This window comes from Stegostoma tigrinum, chromosome 6 (genome assembly GCF_030684315.1).
Source record: "Stegostoma tigrinum isolate sSteTig4 chromosome 6, sSteTig4.hap1, whole genome shotgun sequence".
In the NCBI taxonomy this organism is placed as follows: domain Eukaryota; kingdom Metazoa; phylum Chordata; class Chondrichthyes; order Orectolobiformes; family Stegostomatidae; genus Stegostoma; species Stegostoma tigrinum.
The window spans coordinates 98,359,504-98,378,140 of NC_081359.1; the positions used below are offsets into that span (position 1 = coordinate 98,359,504).

The following is an 18,637-nucleotide window of genomic DNA, read 5'->3' on the forward strand; positions in this document are numbered from 1 at the left end:
TGTGATTTTGATTTGCGTTTAAGGAGCTGGTTTCCGGTATGACCCGATGTGTCACCGATTCGGGTCCGGGTTGCTGTTGTCCTGGTAACAATGGCAGCCGTGGGGCGGACGGAGCCGCTGCGGAAGCCGTGCACTTATCAGGGGCGCTTCAGAGGTAGGGACGCCTAGGTAGACATCTGTAGTCGTTAACACTGTTATTTCAGACCTAAAACCCGCCAATTATAGCCATGCACCGGTCCAAGGCAACTCAGAGGTGGGAGATGCCCTGTGTAATAATTAGTCGTGTCAACAAATGGGCCAGCGTATTGAATTATAATCATTATTGTTGAGTTATAACGGTGCTGCAACCACAAATTTTATGCGAGAGCGAGACACCCATGTGCTGTGTCAATGAACGTGGAGCTGGACACACGCAGCAGGTCAGCCAGCATCAGACTTTCGTTAACTTTCCTGCTCCTCTGCTGTTTGATCTGCTGTGGGTGTCCAGCTCCACGTCTATTGGCTCCTCCTTCCAGCATCTGCAGTCCTTACTGTCCCCTACCCATATGCTGTGTGTCTGATGATTTCCGTTTATATGGACTTCAGTTCACTTTCTCAATTTAGAATGGACTCCTTCTTAGGATGCCAGTGTTTCATAGAGAATTCACCCGAGATTTATCCTGAAAAAAAAAATAACCAAAACAATGTTTCTGTTATCTCTTCCTTTTTCCCTAAACCAATAACTTCCCTTTACCCTTGTATCAGACCCATCAATCATGGCCACGCAATTTCCCTCACCTTCCACCCCACCAGACTTTTTCTTGCAATACTATGGGAGTGTCACACTGTCAGAGGTTCTGTCTGTGATGCACTGCTTGCCCTTCCTGGTAAATGCAAAACAATCTTACAGGATTACAACTAGAGCTTGTACCAACCAACCTCACTATCTCATTCTGCTCCATCAGAAATGCCATCTTTCAAGTGAAAAGCTAACCAAACCCTATCATCCCACTCCAGTGGTGTAAAGGACCTCATGATATTATGTTGCAGCTGATTGTATCCCGCTTCATTGCAATAGATTTACATCCACATGCAACCTGAAGTATCTGGGAGAGCTGGTGGACAGCCTAAATCCAGAGATAGGTATGTTAGAATATTATTAAAAAGTACGTAAGGAAAGGATGTGTTAAACCTTAGTCAAATGGTGAAGTAATAAATCAGAAACCAATCTTTTACTTAATGCAACATTATAAGTGTCTGCCTGCTCCCTATTCAATACCCCATTTCCCAAAGCCCCCTTTTGCACTTTCAATAAATCAAGAAATCTAATAACCAAAATAATGGTTTGGGCTCAACTGACTAGTATAACCACCTTAAAGAGTAAGTTGCACTTTATATTTGCTCAAGGTATTTAATTAATCATTGCCCATCAACATATCCTTATCTTTTGATAATATAATTAACATACAATTAACTGGATGTGCTTTTTCAACATAATTTCATAATTTATATTGCGTGCTGTCTGGGTTAACTTTTTATTTGAAAGATGATATCTTTCATAGAGCAGCATCCTCTCAGTACTTCACTGAAGTGCAAGGACTGTGTTTTTTGACTTGTCCTTTTAAAAATTGTGGACCAAAATGAGGAAGTGTTTTTAAGCCTGTGTTTTGAAAGTATGGCTGCATAGTTTGAAAGCAAGTAACCTGATTCCTGACAAGTGTCATAAATAGCTGTTTGAACATGTCGTTGAACATGTTGCAGATGAACATCAACCGAAATGTAACTGGGTGGTAAGAGAGGTTGACTGGTAAATGGACTAGAGACCAGATGTTGACCACAGATACCTTTGCCTGTCAACAGCTGTCTGATTGGTTGTCAGGTAACTGAGCAGCTTGGAGCTGGTAACAAGTTACAGGGAAGGAATTTAATCTTAGATAACAAAGTGTGGAGCTGGATGAACACAGCAGGCCAAGCAGCATCTCAGGAGCAGTTCATCCAGCTCCACACTTTGTTATCTTGGATTCTCCAGCATCTGCAGTTCCCATTATCTCAGGAATTTAATCTTTACCAGTTCTCTCTTCTCTGCAGTCAAAACTCACTTTAAGTCGGGAGAAAACCAGTTAATCCTTCAACCAACTGTTGCTGTAAGCTGTGATTGTTAATTGATAAATCAGAGTCATTTTGCATGCGAGCCAGTCATCTGTGCCTCTTGCAAATCAGTGGAAGCATTTTGAAAAAGGAAATCAGGAAGAAACTTTTGAAGTTTTCAAACTTAAAAAAACAACTTTGAAGAAACAAATTGCCAGAATTCGTTGGCAACGACTATTGAATTGTCTCTTCCGTATTTTGCCACTATCCATATTTATTTCTCTATCTGTACATCTGTGTATGTAAGAGCTAGTATATAAGGAGATTAATTTTTAATTAGTAGTGTTAAATGCTGATGACTTTTAAATGTTTATTTGTAGCTAGAGTCTAATTACTTGTACAACATTGTAGTTCTTGCTCAGTACAAAAACGTGGTCTATGCATTCTATCAACTTACATCTGAAAATCAGGTAAATTGGGGAATATCATGTATGTACTTTAAAATCTAACTTTTGTGGTGAGCCCACGAATAATGGGGCTTTATTTCCATTACATTATCCAGTGGTGACTGATATTTTGTCTAATTTTTGTGCTCAAGTTTTTGTAATGAGGATTGAGCCCAGATATTAAAACCAAAACTTGGAAAGTCTACAATCGAAATAAAACTAAATTTGGAAGCAATTAGTGTGTTGCTATCATCTTTAAAAAATTAAATTTTTATTTCTAGCACTGGTTACTAAGTAATTTGTAAAATGAATTAAAAGATTTGGTGAAGGAATAAAATTATGTATATTAAAATTTAGTTGTCAAGTTTGATTTATATGTGTCTTGCAGATTAACTTGACAAAACTCTGAAGTACCATGTGATTTGTTGTCTTCCTTTGTCTAGTGGATGTTAACATTAAGAAACCACTGCAACCCATCCAAATGAGCAGCGAGCAAGTGGCTGTGGAGATCTGGTCTCTCTGTTTTCAGCTTGACCTTCTCATCCGAGCCGAGGTGCATCATGTATGTAACCTGTCAGTTAAACGTGCTATGATGTGGGAACAAATAACTGTCCATAATTATATTAGCTATAAAACAAGTTTGTTTTGTTTTAATTTGTGGCCTGATTCAACACATTATAGAAGAATTATGATATATTTTTATCGCAGTGTGATTGTAGGGATTCTGTCGTTGGTGTTTTTCTTTTTTGGAATATTGTAAAAAATGATAGTAACCAATTCCAATTCAGTCTGTGTCTTTTACTATCTCTTGATATAGACAAGAAGTTGTTTGATTTAATGAGGGATCATTGCCTGATAAAAATGTTTCTATAAAGTAGATTTGAATGTAATATCAGTTTACAAGCTAATTTTGGTGAAATTCATAGGTAGATTAGTCAAAATTACATTTATTTCGCAACTGGTGTCACCTATTAGGAGGAGCAATTCTGTGAAATATGATGTGAAACATATCCCAGTGTTCAATATAAGGGTTAGATTGCTCCAGATTCAGTTCCCAGTATTAGGTGACTTTACTGTTAACTGGGACCACGTTTGCAATACTGTTTTTGTCTTTTTTTCCATCCAAGAGTGCGTTGTTTGAATATTTGAGTAAGGCATGATCAAGTTTGGAATTTGTTCCCTTCCTGTTTCGATATCCTGCAGACACATACTGACATTGAATTTCTTTGAGTGTGAGTAAAGATGAGTAGGCTGATTTTTTTTTTAAATTCTCAAAGGTTTGTGAGGCTCCTATAGTTGGGACTGCCATGACTTTGTTGAACGTGGTGCGATCATGGCAGGGCAGGTGGCCTAGACTGTGCCATATTTTTTATACATCCATGTTCTTATCCTCACAGAGTTCAAGAGGTATATAGCATGGAAACAGACCTATTGGTCCAACTCGTCCATGTCAACCAGAAATCCCAGATAAATCTAGCCCCGTTTGCCAGCATTTGGCCCATATCCCTCTAAACCCTTTCCATTCATATACCCATCCAGATGCCTTCTAAATGTCGTGATTGTACTAGCCTCCACTACATCAATTGGCAGCTCATTCCGTAGATGCATCACCCTCTCCATGAAAATTTTGTCCCTTAGGTCCCTTTTAAATCTTTCCCCTCTCACTTTAAACCTATGCCCTCTAGCCTTGGAAACCCCAACCCAGGGAAAAGACTTTGTCTTTTGCTCTATCCGTGCTTGTCATGATTTTATAAACCTCCCATAAGGTCACCCCTCAGCCTCCAACGCTCCAAAGAAAATAGCCCCAGTCTACTCAGCCTCTCACTATAGCTCAAACAATCCAACCCTGGCAACATCCCTGTAAATCTTTTCTGCGTCCTTTCAAATTTCACAACATCCTTCCTGTAGCAGGGAGACCAAAACTGCACAGTCTTCCAAAAGTGGCCTAACCAATGTCCTGTACAGTCGCAACCTGACCTCCCAACTCCTGTAATCGATGCACAGACCAGTACAGGTGAGCATACCAGTCGCCTTCACTATCCTATCTACCTGTGACTCCACTTTTTCAAGGAACTGTGAACCTGTACCCAAGGTCTCTTTGATCAGCAACACTCCCCAGGACCCTACCATTAAGTGTTTAAGTCCTGGCCTGATTTGTCTTTCCAAAACGCAGCACCTCAAATTTATCTAAATTAAACTCCATCTGCCACTCCTTGGCCATTTAAAAAGTCTTGTAGATTGGGTCTTTTGTATATTCACTACTACCCACCCTCTCCCAAAACCAAAGCCACTGCAGACATTTTAGCAACGAGACTTCTCTGGAATAGAAGTCTTCCTAAACCCACTAGCCTTGGTTTTTTAAAAAAAATTAAATAATGATGTTGCTAGAAAGACAGCACATTTCATTGCTCAGGGCTAGTTGTCCTTGAGAAATGATGATATTTTCATAATGCTGTTAGGTTCAGAACCTCAAGATAGTCAGCCACCACAGAGATGGAATGGCATATGTCTAAGACAGAATGGTGTGTGTCTTTGAGTGGGACTTCTCTCTCACTTTAATCCTTGATATCTTGTCCCCATTTATTTAAGTTTTAGTTTGCTAGTTTTGTACAAAGTTATTGAGGAGCTTGTACTAATCTTTTGATAAATAGAAACTTATTTTTAGTTACAGGAACAGCTTAGAGAAGATAAAAGTCCTGTGGAATCAGATTCTTTTCACACAAGAGGTAGGTACATCTTTAATTCTTTAGATTGATTTTTAAGAAATGAAATATTGTGGTAAATGCTTATTTCTGTTGTCAATGGTTTCCAAATTGAGATGTCTTTAATCTATCCTAGCAGAAGTTTTCTGGAGCAGACGTTCTAGAGGATAGTCACCCACAAGCTACTAGGAGTAGAGAAACTGGTAAGGAAGATTAGGTGATATTTTACAGTCAGTGAGAGGTAAGGTAGTTGGAGGAGCACCTGTGAAAGTACAGGGGGAAACTGAAAGGGAAAAGTCTAAAGATGGTGCTCTTTAGTTCCATTGTTGCCGTTCTTTTCTGTGTCCCACATTACATTTTTTTAATTCCTATCTGCTTCCCCCAGTTTCCATTGGATCCATGGACAGCCTGTTTAACCTGAAAGGCAAGAAACATCCAACCTATAAGTCTCTTGTGATTTACTGATTTGTGCTACTTCATTGGATATAGAGTTTCCTCTATTTGATGCTTTGAAAATTGAGAGGACTTTAACTTGTTTTGTAGTTTAGGCAAAGGTTTTATAGTAGTGCTAATTGCCCTTTAAAGAAGTCTCACAAGATAAATTCTTCATAAAATCTCACTGAACTGCGGTGAGATTTTGCTGAGCTTGCTTTACTCAGAATTGACTGATTGCATGTTGCAATGCTGAATTACAAGTATAGTACCAACTGCGCAGAGTGATTGCGTATAGACCTATATCTTTCATTTTACATTGTTAACTCAGGATGTGAGTTTCCTCGCTGAGCTGGAAGGTTCGTTTTCAGACGTTTCGTCACCATACTAGGTAACATCTAAAACACTACATTGGACAAACTGGCAGAAAGCTAGCCACCAGGATACATGAACATCAACTAGTCACAAAACGACATGACCCACTATCACTCGTATCCTTACGTACAGATGAGGAAGGACACCACTTTGATTGGGACAACACATCCATCCTAGGACAAGCTAAACAGAGACACGCACCTAGAAGCATGGCATTCCAACCGGAACTCCATCAACAAACACATTGATTTGGAGCCAATCTACCATCCCCAGAGAAAAGGAACAGGAAATGACATCACCAACCCAAGGAAACCTAACCAGATAAATAGAAAGCGGGACATAACACCAGCGTTTCGTCGGAGGCTCACGGATGATGTTACCTAGTATGGTGACGAAACATCTGAAAACGAACCTTCCAGCTCAGCGAGCAAACTCACATCCAGAACCTCAACCTGAGCTACAAATCTTCTCCAAAATTGTTAACTCAGTTAAGACGGACAGTGAGGAAGTGTTGACTGGGCCTTCTACACGTATACTCCACATTTGCATTGAACCCTTGTTGTTTTTTTGGCCATTGTTATCAGTTTAAGAGGGGAGAAGTTGGGCGAGCACAGGAGTGGAACATCTTGCTCAGTTCAGAAGTGAATCGTATTCCAGAAAGAATAAAGGAAAGCAAGCAATAATTTGTGTTAACCTGCAGTGCTTTTCTGTAGAGGTCTCAGGTTGTATTTTGGGCAATCATTACAGAACAACTGAAAGAAAACAATATTTTTAAAAAACTTTGAAATTAAAGGAGGAGCTCTCGGTTAACTGATCTCACCTGGTGGTCAGTGCATTTTCGTTGATCTTGGAGTCAATGTTGGTAGGAGAAAAAAAGTGACAGAGGTTTCTACTCCTCATCCTTGTCAAGTGAATCTACTGTGGAAGATACCAAGAGTGTGGGTTCAATTCCCACATTAGCTCAGGTTTCTATGAAGGATACTCTTTCTCAACCTCTCCCCTCATCTGAGGTGAAGTGACCCTCAGGTTAAACCACCACTATATTCGCTCTGTAATGAGAGAGCAACAGAACGCTCCTCAGGGACTATGGTGACTTCATGTTTACCAGTATTTAAAGTATATCTATTTTGTTTTATGCCAGGTTTTATTAACTTGCTTATCACTTGGATGACAACGTAACAACATCCAGCTAAACAATCCTTTGGTCCAAACAATCCATTTTCTTGAATAGTAGAAAATAAAAATATTGTATCAGGAAAAGAAAACTCAACAAGGATGCATATAAAACATTTTATTTAGTTTAGGAATGCATTTGATTTGAAGTAAGTAAAGCTACTGTCTCAAAGAACCAGTCTGTGATAACATTCGGCAATGGCCTTGCATTTAAACATTTGATTTTAAAAAAAAACTATCATTGTAAAATAAATTTATGAAGTGAAAGTTGAAACTCCAAGAAAAGCACACTTCATATTTATGTGATGTAGAGGTGTAGAGCTGGATGAACACAGCTGGCCGAGCAGGAAAATTGACGTTTTTGGCTTTAGACCCTTGTTCAGAAAAAAATAATTATGTATTGTCAGGAACCTGATTACAGTAAGATGAGGTGGTGGGGGAATGTGGTTTTTTTTTAAAAAATGGTCTTGGGCTGTTGTAAAAGATGGACAACAGGAAATGAGTAGCTTGTTTTACACACTGACTTTTTATTAGACAGGATATATATTGGAATTATTCTTCAACTTGTATTGACATATCATTTAATACGGATTTTATCCTTCTGCTATGTCAGTAACTAGCATGGGTCTCAATAGCCTTTTGGTGTATTAATGCTTTGTTGCTGCCTTCATAACAATTAACATTTTTATTGCTGAGAAATGTATGTTAAAATGCGATATTTATTTTCTTGAGAATTGGTGGAGTTGGAAGCTGAACAAAATTTTAAAAAGAAGGAAAATAATTTTCTGTCAATACTCCCCATTTCAGATAGCTATTTTTCAGCATTTACAACTCCAGGACTGGGTGAAATCCGGTATCACACCTCTTGAAGTCTGCATAAATATATCTCTGTCTGAGTTGCAGGCAGGTACCTCCATAAGTCATCAATGCAGCAGTTTCCAGCCCACCCTGTGGTCTTCACATTTCTCTGCTGTGGCTGCATGTCCCTTGAAAATGGATTGCTTACATCCAAATCTTTCTCTTGTAGAATCCTTACAGTGATCAGTTGGAGGCTGAACTTCAGTCCAGAGCCCAAAAGGAAAACATTTACTTTGAAGAGTTATGTTCCTACTACTAGCTCCTTAAAAATAATGATATATTGAAATGCTTGATGAAGGGTCTAGGCCCGAAACGTCAGCTTTTGTGCTCCTGAGATGCTGCTTGGCCTGCTGTGTTCATCCAGCCTCACATTGTATTCTCTTTGAAATGCTTGGGTTGTTTTTCACCTTATTCTTTCATTCTCATTCAGGTATAGGTTATGTTGAAAGAATTAAACAGTATCTGGAACATTTGCCGGACCCTGTTCCACAGCTGGAGGTAATGTGCTTTTTCATGTTTTAAACATTTTTGTTTAATTGTAGAGTGGTATGCAATTTTAAAAAATAGATTATAGAATCCCTACAGTGTGGATTCAGGCCCTTCGGCCCAGCAAGTCCACACCAATCCTTGGATCATCCCGCCTAGATCCATTCCCCCTAATCTACACACCCCTGAACACTATGGGCAATTTAGCATGCTCAATCCACCTAACCTGCACATCTATGGACGGTGGGAAGAAACTGGAGCACCCGGAGAAAACCCACGCAGACACAGGGAGAATTGTGCAAACTCCACACAGACATCCGCTTGAGGGTGGTATGGAACGCAGGTCCCTGGCACTGTGAGGCTGCAGTGCTAACAACTGAGCCACTGTGATGCCCGAATATTGTTCCTGTCCAGACATCTGTTTGGCAGAATATAATACATTTGCATTGAAGTACTTCAAGCTGCAGCTCTGGTGCGCTGGTGATGATAATGGGAAGGTACGTGCAGCATTTAAGAACTTTTCCTTAAGATGCTACTTGTATGTAAATAAAACTGCTAACAGAAAGAATTTAATAGATGTTTTTGTATCATAAAATAGTTTCTAAAAGGATGCTGTTGCTGTATTATTGTTATGTAGTTTCCTTTCATAAGTCTATGAAGTACAGTATTAACTCTGTTTTACAGGACTATCTGGATTCTCAAGGATTGTCAACATTGTTTCCCCGTGTTGAAATATTTGTAATACACGGTAGACCTGTTGACATGCTAGAACAGCCTCCTGTAGATGGTGAGAATGCTTTCCCCTATCCTGATACATATATATGTATGTTCAGCAAATAAATTTTATATCTGTACCAATGTACTTCTCTTAACAATTCTGTTCTGACTCTTTTCCTTAGTTCTACAGAGGGACTGTATTGTTACATCAACTTGATTAAAATTAACTGTATTAGTGAATAAAGGATATTGCATACTCGTGTGGCTTAGCAGCTAAAATGCAACAATGAGACATGATGATTTTGAAAGAAGGTTCCTAAAATAAAATACATTTTGGTAGAAAAAAATGAGATTAATTATGAATTTAAAAAGAAGAATTATAAAATTCGTGGGGTAACCTGGATGTACATATGTACATGATTTGCCAAAACTTTTGTGGAAAAATTCAAAAGAAATTCTTCTTACCTCTTAGAAAGGAATACAAGGATGTTATTTGCTCTCTGTCTTTTTGTTAACTTTTGAATATTTACTTAACGTATCAAATGTGGTATTGTATTTTCTCCGTGCTTAAAAATGCTAATGTGGCTATATCCATGTTTCATGACAACTGAACACAAAGATTCTCAATTCACTCTTTCCATGATGAAGCTGTCTATTTCAAAATGTTATATCTCAGGCACATGTTGAGAAATATACCTGTTCTTGCCTTTGAAAGAAGGGTGGTGAATCACTTAGTTGTGCTTCCCGGCCCCAAACAATGTGAAGCTTTTTCACATCTGCTGTACAGCAAAATATGCTAACTTTTCTTTGGTTTTAATTTCCTAGTTTTAAAAAAAATACTAATTAGTTAAATTCATTTAAGGTTTTGTTTGGTTTTATTGAATTAAAGATTTTAAATTTTATTTTGATTTTTGTTTAGTGTTGAAACTGAACCCTATGGTTTTCTGTAACTTTTACATCAAAAATGGCTTTTTATTCAGTGTATGAAGAACTGTGAGGGTTTTACATTCAGGTGAGTTAATAATGGTAACTTTTTATTTTTCTACTTTTTTATTGGAACTTTGCCGTATTTTAGTCTTGTCTATTTCTTCTTGTTTTAATAAAAAGTAATTGTTTACGTTAATTTTATAACATGGGACCAGACATGAATTTGCACTCTGCATGCGCAATACATTTTTACACTCTGTGTGCTGTATTGTACCTCTCACAACAACCTAAAGGAAAGCAACAGATATTACTTGGATTATTGTCAAATTCATTTTAACATCTGATTACAAAGACTTTTATCTGAAAGCTGTACCAATGGCAAAAATCACTAACGGCTTCAGCTATTGATAACCTTCTTTATTTTAAAGGAACTGGCATTCAGACAATTAATGGTTTTGGAGGCTGCTGAATTTTCATTAGGTCTTTACGAATAGCTAGATGTATGGAGCAGGATTCCTTCCTGAGTTCCAGAATCATGACTTTACACACACAAGCTATTTAATTTAGCGTGGTGACAGGGAAATACGCAAAATATACAGTGGCAAAAAGAAATCTCCTGTGTGTAGTTGAGCCGTTTAAAAAAAATGTAAAAGTGTTTCATACAACACTGGGGACCTAGACCTGCTTCTCACACATTGCATCCAGGGATTAATGCATAGCATGCAGGATTTTAAAGAGCATGGAAAGTATATTTTGAGTATTGCTGAACAAAGTAACACAAAGTGAACGTGCCTTTGTGCACAATGTTATTTATGAACTGCTAGAAACCAGATTAAAGCATCCTTCCCATTTACATGTGAAGGATTCCTTCGCATTTGTGAAAACCATACAAGACTGTCATATTTTTCGTTCGGGCAAATTCCGTTAAGGAGGAGCCAGAGGGAGGAGCCTATACAAGGGAAAATTAACAATCGAGTGTGGGGTTTCTCGGGCCTAGTTTTGGTTCAGTCATGTTCTTTTAGGAGGAGCCAGCAGCCATCCATTTCCAGGGAAGCTCTGAATTCCTAACTGAAAAGTTTTTTTGCGTTGTTCATTTTATACTAATATCCTATTTTGTATGACATTACAAAATGAATAATTTTGTGTTAGTACATCTGTTATAAAATGTAACTTTCTGGACACATTAATTAACATGAATTAATTGCTTTTTGGATTTGTTACAGTTACGTTTGTAGATCAGTAATGCATTGACTGTCTTTACTATTGTCCTTTTTTTTATGAATAGTGATATATTTCTAATGATCCTTAGCCTTTATTTCTTGATTAAATTCTTAGAAATATTACATGTTTTTGCAAGAAATGTTTTGTTGGGTGCTGATTATACTTTGTTTAATTATTCAAGCTTTTTATGTGTCTTCACCTGCTCTGCTTGATTTTCTCTCCTCATCTTATAGCTGTCTTTCCCCTTAAGAGAGCCACACTGAATTGCACCAGTTAGACTACAGAAGACTAAAGATGTTTTGTCTGTGCTTTCAATGCAGGCTATTTTTCCCATATTGGGAAACTAAATCAACTCCTGGTTTTAAGTCAGCAACTGGAGGATGATTTGCAGCACCTGGGAAGCCACAAATATATAGCACATCAGCTTTCAGTCTTGTATGTGAGTGTTATCATGACTAACCTCGGACATTTTGCAAAAATTGTGATTTTGATACCTTGTCCACTATCTGACCTACCACCACACATTATTGTTATACAGGCTGTATGTCCTCTCTTTTTCAATTACCTTCCCATGTGAAGTAAAAATGACCAACAAGAGTCCAGTGATGTTTCGGGTATGTGTGCTCCTTCAAACAGTTAAGATATTGTTGGAAGGATTAAGCGCAGACTTGGGCATTCAACATTTATCACCCAAACGTGCACAGAGCTGGGCTGTGACTTAGTCAAACAGTGCTGCACTAGTGGTGAGATAACAAAGTGTGGAGCTGGATGAACACAGCAGGCTAAGCAGCATCATAGGAGCACAAAAACTGTCGTTTCGGGCCTAGACCCTTCATCAGTCAAGGGGGACGGGGGATCGAAGATGGATAGAGGAGAAGATAGGTGGAGAGGGGACAGACAATTTAAAGGGGCGGGGATGGAGCCAGTAGAGGCAAGTGTAGGTGGGGAGATAGGGAGGAGATAGGTCAGTCCGGGAAGGACGGACAGGTCAAGGGGGCGAGATGAGGTTGGTAGGTAGGAAATGGAGGTGCGGCTTGAGGTAGGAGGAGGGGATAGGCGAGAGGAAGAACAGGTTAGGGAGGCGGGCATGAACTGGGCTAGTTTTGGGATGCAGTGGTGGGAGGGGAGATTTTGAAGCTTGTGAAATCCACATTGATACCATTGAGTTGCAGGGTTCCCAAGCGGAATATGAGTTGCTGTTCGTGCAACCTTCGGGTAGCATCATTGTGGCACTGCAGGAGGCCCAGGATGGACATGTTGTCGAAGGAATGGGAGGGACAGTTGAAATGGTTTGCAACTGGGAGGTGCAGTTGTTTATTGCAAACCGAGCGTAGGTGTTCTGCAAAGCTATCCCCAAGCCTCCACTTGGTTTCCCCGATGTAGAGGCGGGCGCAACGGGTACAGCGGATGCAGTATACCACATTGGCAGATGTGCAGGTGAACATCTGCTTGATGTGGAAAGCCTTCTTGGGGCCTGACATGGGGGTGAGGGAGGAGGTGTGGGGGCAAGTGTAGCACTTCCTGCGGTTGCAGGGGAGAGTGCTGGGTCTGGTGGGATTGGAGGGGAGTGTGGAGCGGACAAGGGAGTCACGGAGAGAGTGGTCGTTCTGGAAAGCAGACAAGGGTGGGGATGGAAAAATGTCTTTGGTGGTGGGGTCAGTTTGCAGATGGCAGAAGTGTCGGAGGATGATGCATTGGATCGTTGGATGGTATATGAGGACGAGGGGGATTCTCTTTTGGCGGTTATTGCGGGGATGGGGTGTGAGGGATGTGTTGTGGGAAATGCGGGAGATACGGTTGAGGGCATTCTTGACCGGTGGGGGGGGGGCGGGATGTTGCAGCCCTTGAAAGGTGTAGAAATCTGAGATGTATGGGAGTGGAATGCCTCATCCTGGGAGCAGATGTGGTGGAGGCGAAGGAATTTGGAATAGGGCATGGAATTTTTGCAGGAAGGTGGGTGGGAGGAGGTGTATTCTAGGTAGCTGTGGGAGGCGGTGGGCTTGAAATGGATAGCGGTTTTGTCCAGGTGAAACCACCTAGAAACCGCTATCCATTTCAAGCCCACCGACTTCCACAGCTACCTAGAATATACCTCCTCCCACCCACCTTCCTGCAAAAATTCCATGCCCTATTCCAAATTCCTTCGCCTATGTCGCATCTGCTCCCAGGAGAGGCATTCCACTCCCAAACATCTCAGATTTCCGCGTCCTTCATGGACCGCAACTTCCACAGTGGTCGAGAACACCCTTGACTGTGTCTCCCGCATTTCCTGCAACTCATCCCTCACACCCTAACCCCGCAATAACTGCCAAAAGAGAATCCCCCTCATCCTCATGTACCACTCCACCAACCTCCGGATCCAATGCCTCATCCTCCGACACTTCTGCCATCTGCAATCCGACCCCACCACCAAAGACATTTTTCCATCCCCAACCTTGTCTGCTTTCCAGAGGGTCCACTCTCTCTGTGACTCCCTTGTCTGCTCCACACTTCCCTCCAACCCCACCACACCCAGCACTTTCCCCTGCAACTGCAGGAAGTGCAACACTTGCCCCCATACCTCCTCTCTCATTCCCATTCCCAGGCCCCAAGAAGACTTGCCACATTAAGCAGATGTTCACCTGCACATCTGCCAATGTGGTATACTGCATCCGCTGTACCCGTTGCAGCCTCCTCTACATCGGGGAAACCAAGTGGAGGCTTGGGGATAGCTTTGCAGAACACCTACGCTCGGTTTGCAATAAACCACTGCACCTCCCAGTTGCAAACCATTTCAACTGCCCCTCCCATTCCTTCGACAACATGTCCATCCTGGGCCTCCTGCAGTGCCACAACGATGCCACCCGAAGGTTGTATGAACAGCACCTCATATTCCGCCTGGGAACCCTGCAGCCCAATGGTATCAATGTGGATTTCACCAGCTTCAAAATCTCTCCTCACCACCCCCCCCCCCCCCCCCCACCACTGCATCCCAAAACCAGCGCAGTTCATTCCCGCCTCCCTAACCTGTTCTTCCTCCCACGTATCCCTTCCTCCCACCTCAAGCCGCACCTCCATTTTCCTACCTACTAACCTCATCTCACCCCCCCCCCCCCCCCCCCCACCCCCAACCTTGACCTGTCCATCCTCCCAGGACTGACCTATCTCCTCCCTACCTCACCACCTACACTTGCCTCTTCTGGCTCCATCCCCGCCCCTTTAACTTGTCAGTCTCCTCTCCACCTATCTTCTCTATCCATCTTTGATCCGCCTCCTCCTCTCTCCCTATTTATTTCAGAACCCTCTCCCCATCCCCTTTTTCTGATGAAGGGTCTAGGCCTGAAACATCAGCTTTTGTGCTCCTAAGATGCTGCTTGGCCTGCTGTGTTCATCCAGCTCCACACTTTGTTATCTTAGATCCTCCAGCAACTGCAGTTCCCAATATCTCTGCACTAGTGGTGATTTGTGTTTCTCTCATTGTTCTCAAATTAGTTTATCTCACCTTTTTCTTAGTGACTGTTAAAGCTCTTTGACACAACTAAGAAAGGCATGCCTTCGCATAATAAAAGCTTACCAATGTCCGTTTTCAAATATTCCCAGTCTTGTGCAACCAGTGGCAACCTAAGTTTAAATCTACAGATCTTACCGAACATTAGAAACGAGTCAGTAGATTTAGTTCGGAATTGCTATTTATTTGGAAGTCTAGACCTTGGAAACCAGCAATGCTTGAAACCCTTTCATAACACCATTAAAGCAGGGAACTGAAATCAAATTCAGAATTCTCCATTCTGCACGGCCAATGGCACGTCCCACCACCAGAGAATTGAGCAAGATCTGTTTTACACTAAAATATCTTTATTTTCTCATTGCAGAAAGTTCTGAATTATTTCAGTGGGTCTATTAGTTTGGGCATCTTGAAAAAAGATATTGAAGCCAATTTCAAAGCTTTAAAATCTGGACTGGCTGTTGGCAAGGGGACTAAACAAGAGCCTCTGCTACCGTACCATTATGTAAGCTGGTGAGTATGACTAGTAGAAATGGAATGTTCAGAGAATGTTTGTTTGTTTGTTTGTTTATAATGCATTTTGGAATATATTTAGTGGAAATCATTTGAACTGTTTAGTTAAACTGAATCCTCACATATTCTTTAAAATCTCACTTATTCTCAAACCAAACATCCTTTATAACGATTTGTTATGAGCAATTTACATTAACATTTTGTGAACGCAACTATTTAAGTATTAAACATTCCTCGTCTCACTAATTTAAACTAGTTTCATAATTACACATGGAAAATCATGCGAACCACTACAGTGAGGAAGGAGGCTTTTCGGCCCATCAATTCTGCACCATCCTCCTAACAGCATCCAACAGAACTACCTGCAGCCATCTATCATAACCCCGTAATCCACCTTGCCTACCAACCTCTGACCACTATCGGCAATTTTAGCATAGCCAATCCACCTAACCCACAGGCCATAGATGTGCAGGCGGAAACTCACACAGACATGGGGAGAATGCCAGTGTGGAATTTGCACAGTCACCCAAGACTGGAATTGAACCTGGGTCCTTGACACTGAGAGGAAGCAGTGCTAGCTACTGAGTCATTTTACTCTGGTTTGAATACTTGGCATAGAATTTAGTACATCAGGGATGACTGGCAGCCAGCTGAAAATTAAACCATGAAATATGTCAACCAAAGTATATGCCAAATCTGCTCAAGTAACTTCAGACCAATTGGAAAAGTCATCCTGGGTAAGAGATTTTTACATTTATATTATGTGAAAGTCTTCATAACATCTAACAATCTTACCTAACAGCGGTTCTTAAGTTCAGATTTGAAATTAAAATTGCGTTAGTGGTGTGTATGATTTTGTAGTTACTGTCAGCCAACCCATTTCAGTGTGAAGAAGACAGATACATTTTGAGTCCTGGGTTCTTGTTTAAGTGACATTCGTAAGCAGTGGGTACCAAGTAGACATCCAGTAATTGGTCAAAAGTGGTTACTCATTCTTGAGCCTGGTCAGTGGGTACTGACTGCTTTTTTACCTTTTATGGGTGTCACAACCATTATATTTGTCAAGTGCCAGTTTGAGACAGAAAAATATGCTTTGGCTAAGCTGAGACACATTGGTAGGGGTACAACATGAACCTGAGATTTTTCCAGCTGAAGCCCATATTACAACATTTGTTTACCCACTAAGATATCAGGGAAATGCAATAACACTCGATGCCCTTAAGGTGAAAGTTACAGTCCATGGATAATGTTCCGTCCAGTTGTCTTTCTGTGAGAGCCTCGGGTCCATGCATGGCAGCGACTTCTTGAATCAGAAGTCAATGTTGCAATCGAGCGCTGAACTTGATTGCCCTGTGTAGAACCTTGAAACAGGGGTGCCCGTTTGCAACAACACAACTTAGAGGGAATGTTCCTCACAGGAGAATTATTATGAAAAATTATTCATGATTATCTTCAGATGTTATATTTAATTTTAATGTAATCTTTCTTTAATGTTTTTGTCTTTTTAGGATACTCTGTCTTACTCGCAGTATCATTACAACTGTGACTACCCTTCCTGATGAACTTACAGAAGAATTATCTTTGACCATGTCTTTTGTTATGAATCTGCGATAATGCACAAGCGTACTGTAGGATGCTAGCAAACTGAACTTCAGTCTGAAACAAATTGACAATTGTGCACATTTTAAAAACAAAACATAATGTCACTCTTCGTCTTCTGAATGTGCTGGCTTATACCAGTTTAGGTACCTCTGTTATCTTTATTGAAATGTGTCTTTGTGAGCGAGGATAGATATTGTGTGTTGCCAGTCTTTATGACAGAGGGATGGGGTGGGCAGTCATGGCAGCTGAATTTGATTCAGCTCCCTCCTTAACAGCATTGTGTGTCTCCCTGCACCAAATGGAATGCACTGGTTGAATGCAGTAACTCACCACCACCATTTCAATGGTAATCAGGGATGGGCAAATAGTGCTGACCTAACCAGCGAAGCCCAAATCCTCTGAATGAATTTTAAAAAATCCACCCCACACACGAGTGGCCATACTCAAGTGTCTTACTCTGCTGTAGGTGCTACATTAGTGCAAATTATTTTATATTGTTTCTGTTTACAGGAGTCCCTGGGTGGCAATCAGAAGTAGAGGTACTTATAGTATCAGAGATAATGGGAACTGCAGATGCTGGAGAATTCCAAGATAATAAAATGTGAGGCTGGATGAACACAGCAGGCCAAGCAGCATCTCAGGAGCACAAAAGCTGACGTTTCGGGCCTAGACCCTTCATCAGAGAGGGGGATGGGGAGAGGGAACTGGAATAAATAGGGAGAGAGGGGGAGGCGGACCGAAGATGGAGAGTAAAGAAGATAGGTGGAGAGAGTGTAGGTGGGGAGGTAGGGAGGGGATAGGTCAGTCCAGGGAAGACGGACAGGTCAAGGAGGTGGGATGACGTTAGTAGGTAGCTGGGGGTGCGGCTTGGGGTGGGAGGAAGGGATGGGTGAGAGGAAGAACTGGTTAGGGAGGCAGAGACAGGTTGGACTGGTTTTGGGATGCAGTGGGTGGGGGGGAAGAGCTGGGCTGGTTGTGTGGTGCAGTGGGGGGAGGGGACGAACTGGGCTGGTTTAGGGATGCAGTAGGGGAAGGGGAGATTTTGAAACTGGTGAAGTCCACATTGATACCATATGGCTGCAGGGTTCCCAGGCGGAATATGAGTTGCTGTTCCTGCAACCTTCGGGTGGCATCATTGTGGCACTGCAGGAGGCCCATGATGGACATGTCATCTAGAGAATGGGAGGGGGAGTGGAAATGGTTTGCGACTGGGAGGTGCAGTTGTTTGTTGCGAACTGAGCGGAGGTGTTCTGCAAAGCGGTCCCCAAGCCTCCGCTTGGTTTCCCCAATGTAGAGGAAGCCGCACCGGGTACAGTGGATACAGTATACCACATTGGCAGATGTGCAGGTGAACCTCTGCTTAATGTGGAATGTCATCTTGGGGCCTGGGATGGGGGTGAGGGAGGAGGTGTGGGGACAGGTGTGGTGAGGGAGGAGGTGTGGGGACTGTAGTAGAGGTACTGTTTGCTTTCCCTCCTATCACCTCAATAACACTCGCATCACCCTTAGCACCCATTTTGGTGCTTCAGCTGAGATAAACTAATTCAGACATCAAACCTGGGATTTATCTGTACTGTTCCACAGTACACTTGACCAGCTAAATCATTGGAGGGAAGTTGATACAAATATTGTTT

At 41.5% G+C, this 18,637-nt stretch overlaps 1 protein-coding gene across 1 annotated transcript; it reads left to right on the forward strand.

Annotated features, from left to right (window-relative positions):
• Nucleotides 1-38: 38 nt before the first annotated feature.
• Nucleotides 39-17,699, forward strand: si:ch211-218d20.15 (uncharacterized). The gene is made up of 9 exons (XM_059646971.1): nt 39-154; nt 1,058-1,122; nt 2,957-3,075; nt 5,179-5,239; nt 8,484-8,551; nt 9,224-9,326; nt 11,725-11,843; nt 15,256-15,401; nt 16,910-17,699. The coding sequence occupies exons 1-9, from the start codon at nt 39-41 to the stop codon at nt 17,013-17,015; spliced, it is 903 nt and encodes a 300-aa protein (XP_059502954.1). The 3' UTR covers nt 17,016-17,699.
• Nucleotides 17,700-18,637: the final 938 nt, after the last annotated feature.

What these genes read in the sequence shown, in the direction of transcription:
- si:ch211-218d20.15 (XM_059646971.1), top strand. Translation starts at nt 39, where the DNA reads ATGACCCGATGTGTCACCGATTCGGGTCCGGGTTGCTGTTGTCCTGGT. An exon ending in TCCGAGCCGAGGTGCATCAT is followed by an intron (nt 3,076 to 5,178) that starts GTATGTAACCTG and finishes ACTTATTTTTAG; the next exon opens with TTACAGGAACAGCTTAGAGA. An exon ending in ACCCTGTTCCACAGCTGGAG is followed by an intron (nt 8,552 to 9,223) that starts GTAATGTGCTTT and finishes TCTGTTTTACAG; the next exon opens with GACTATCTGGATTCTCAAGG.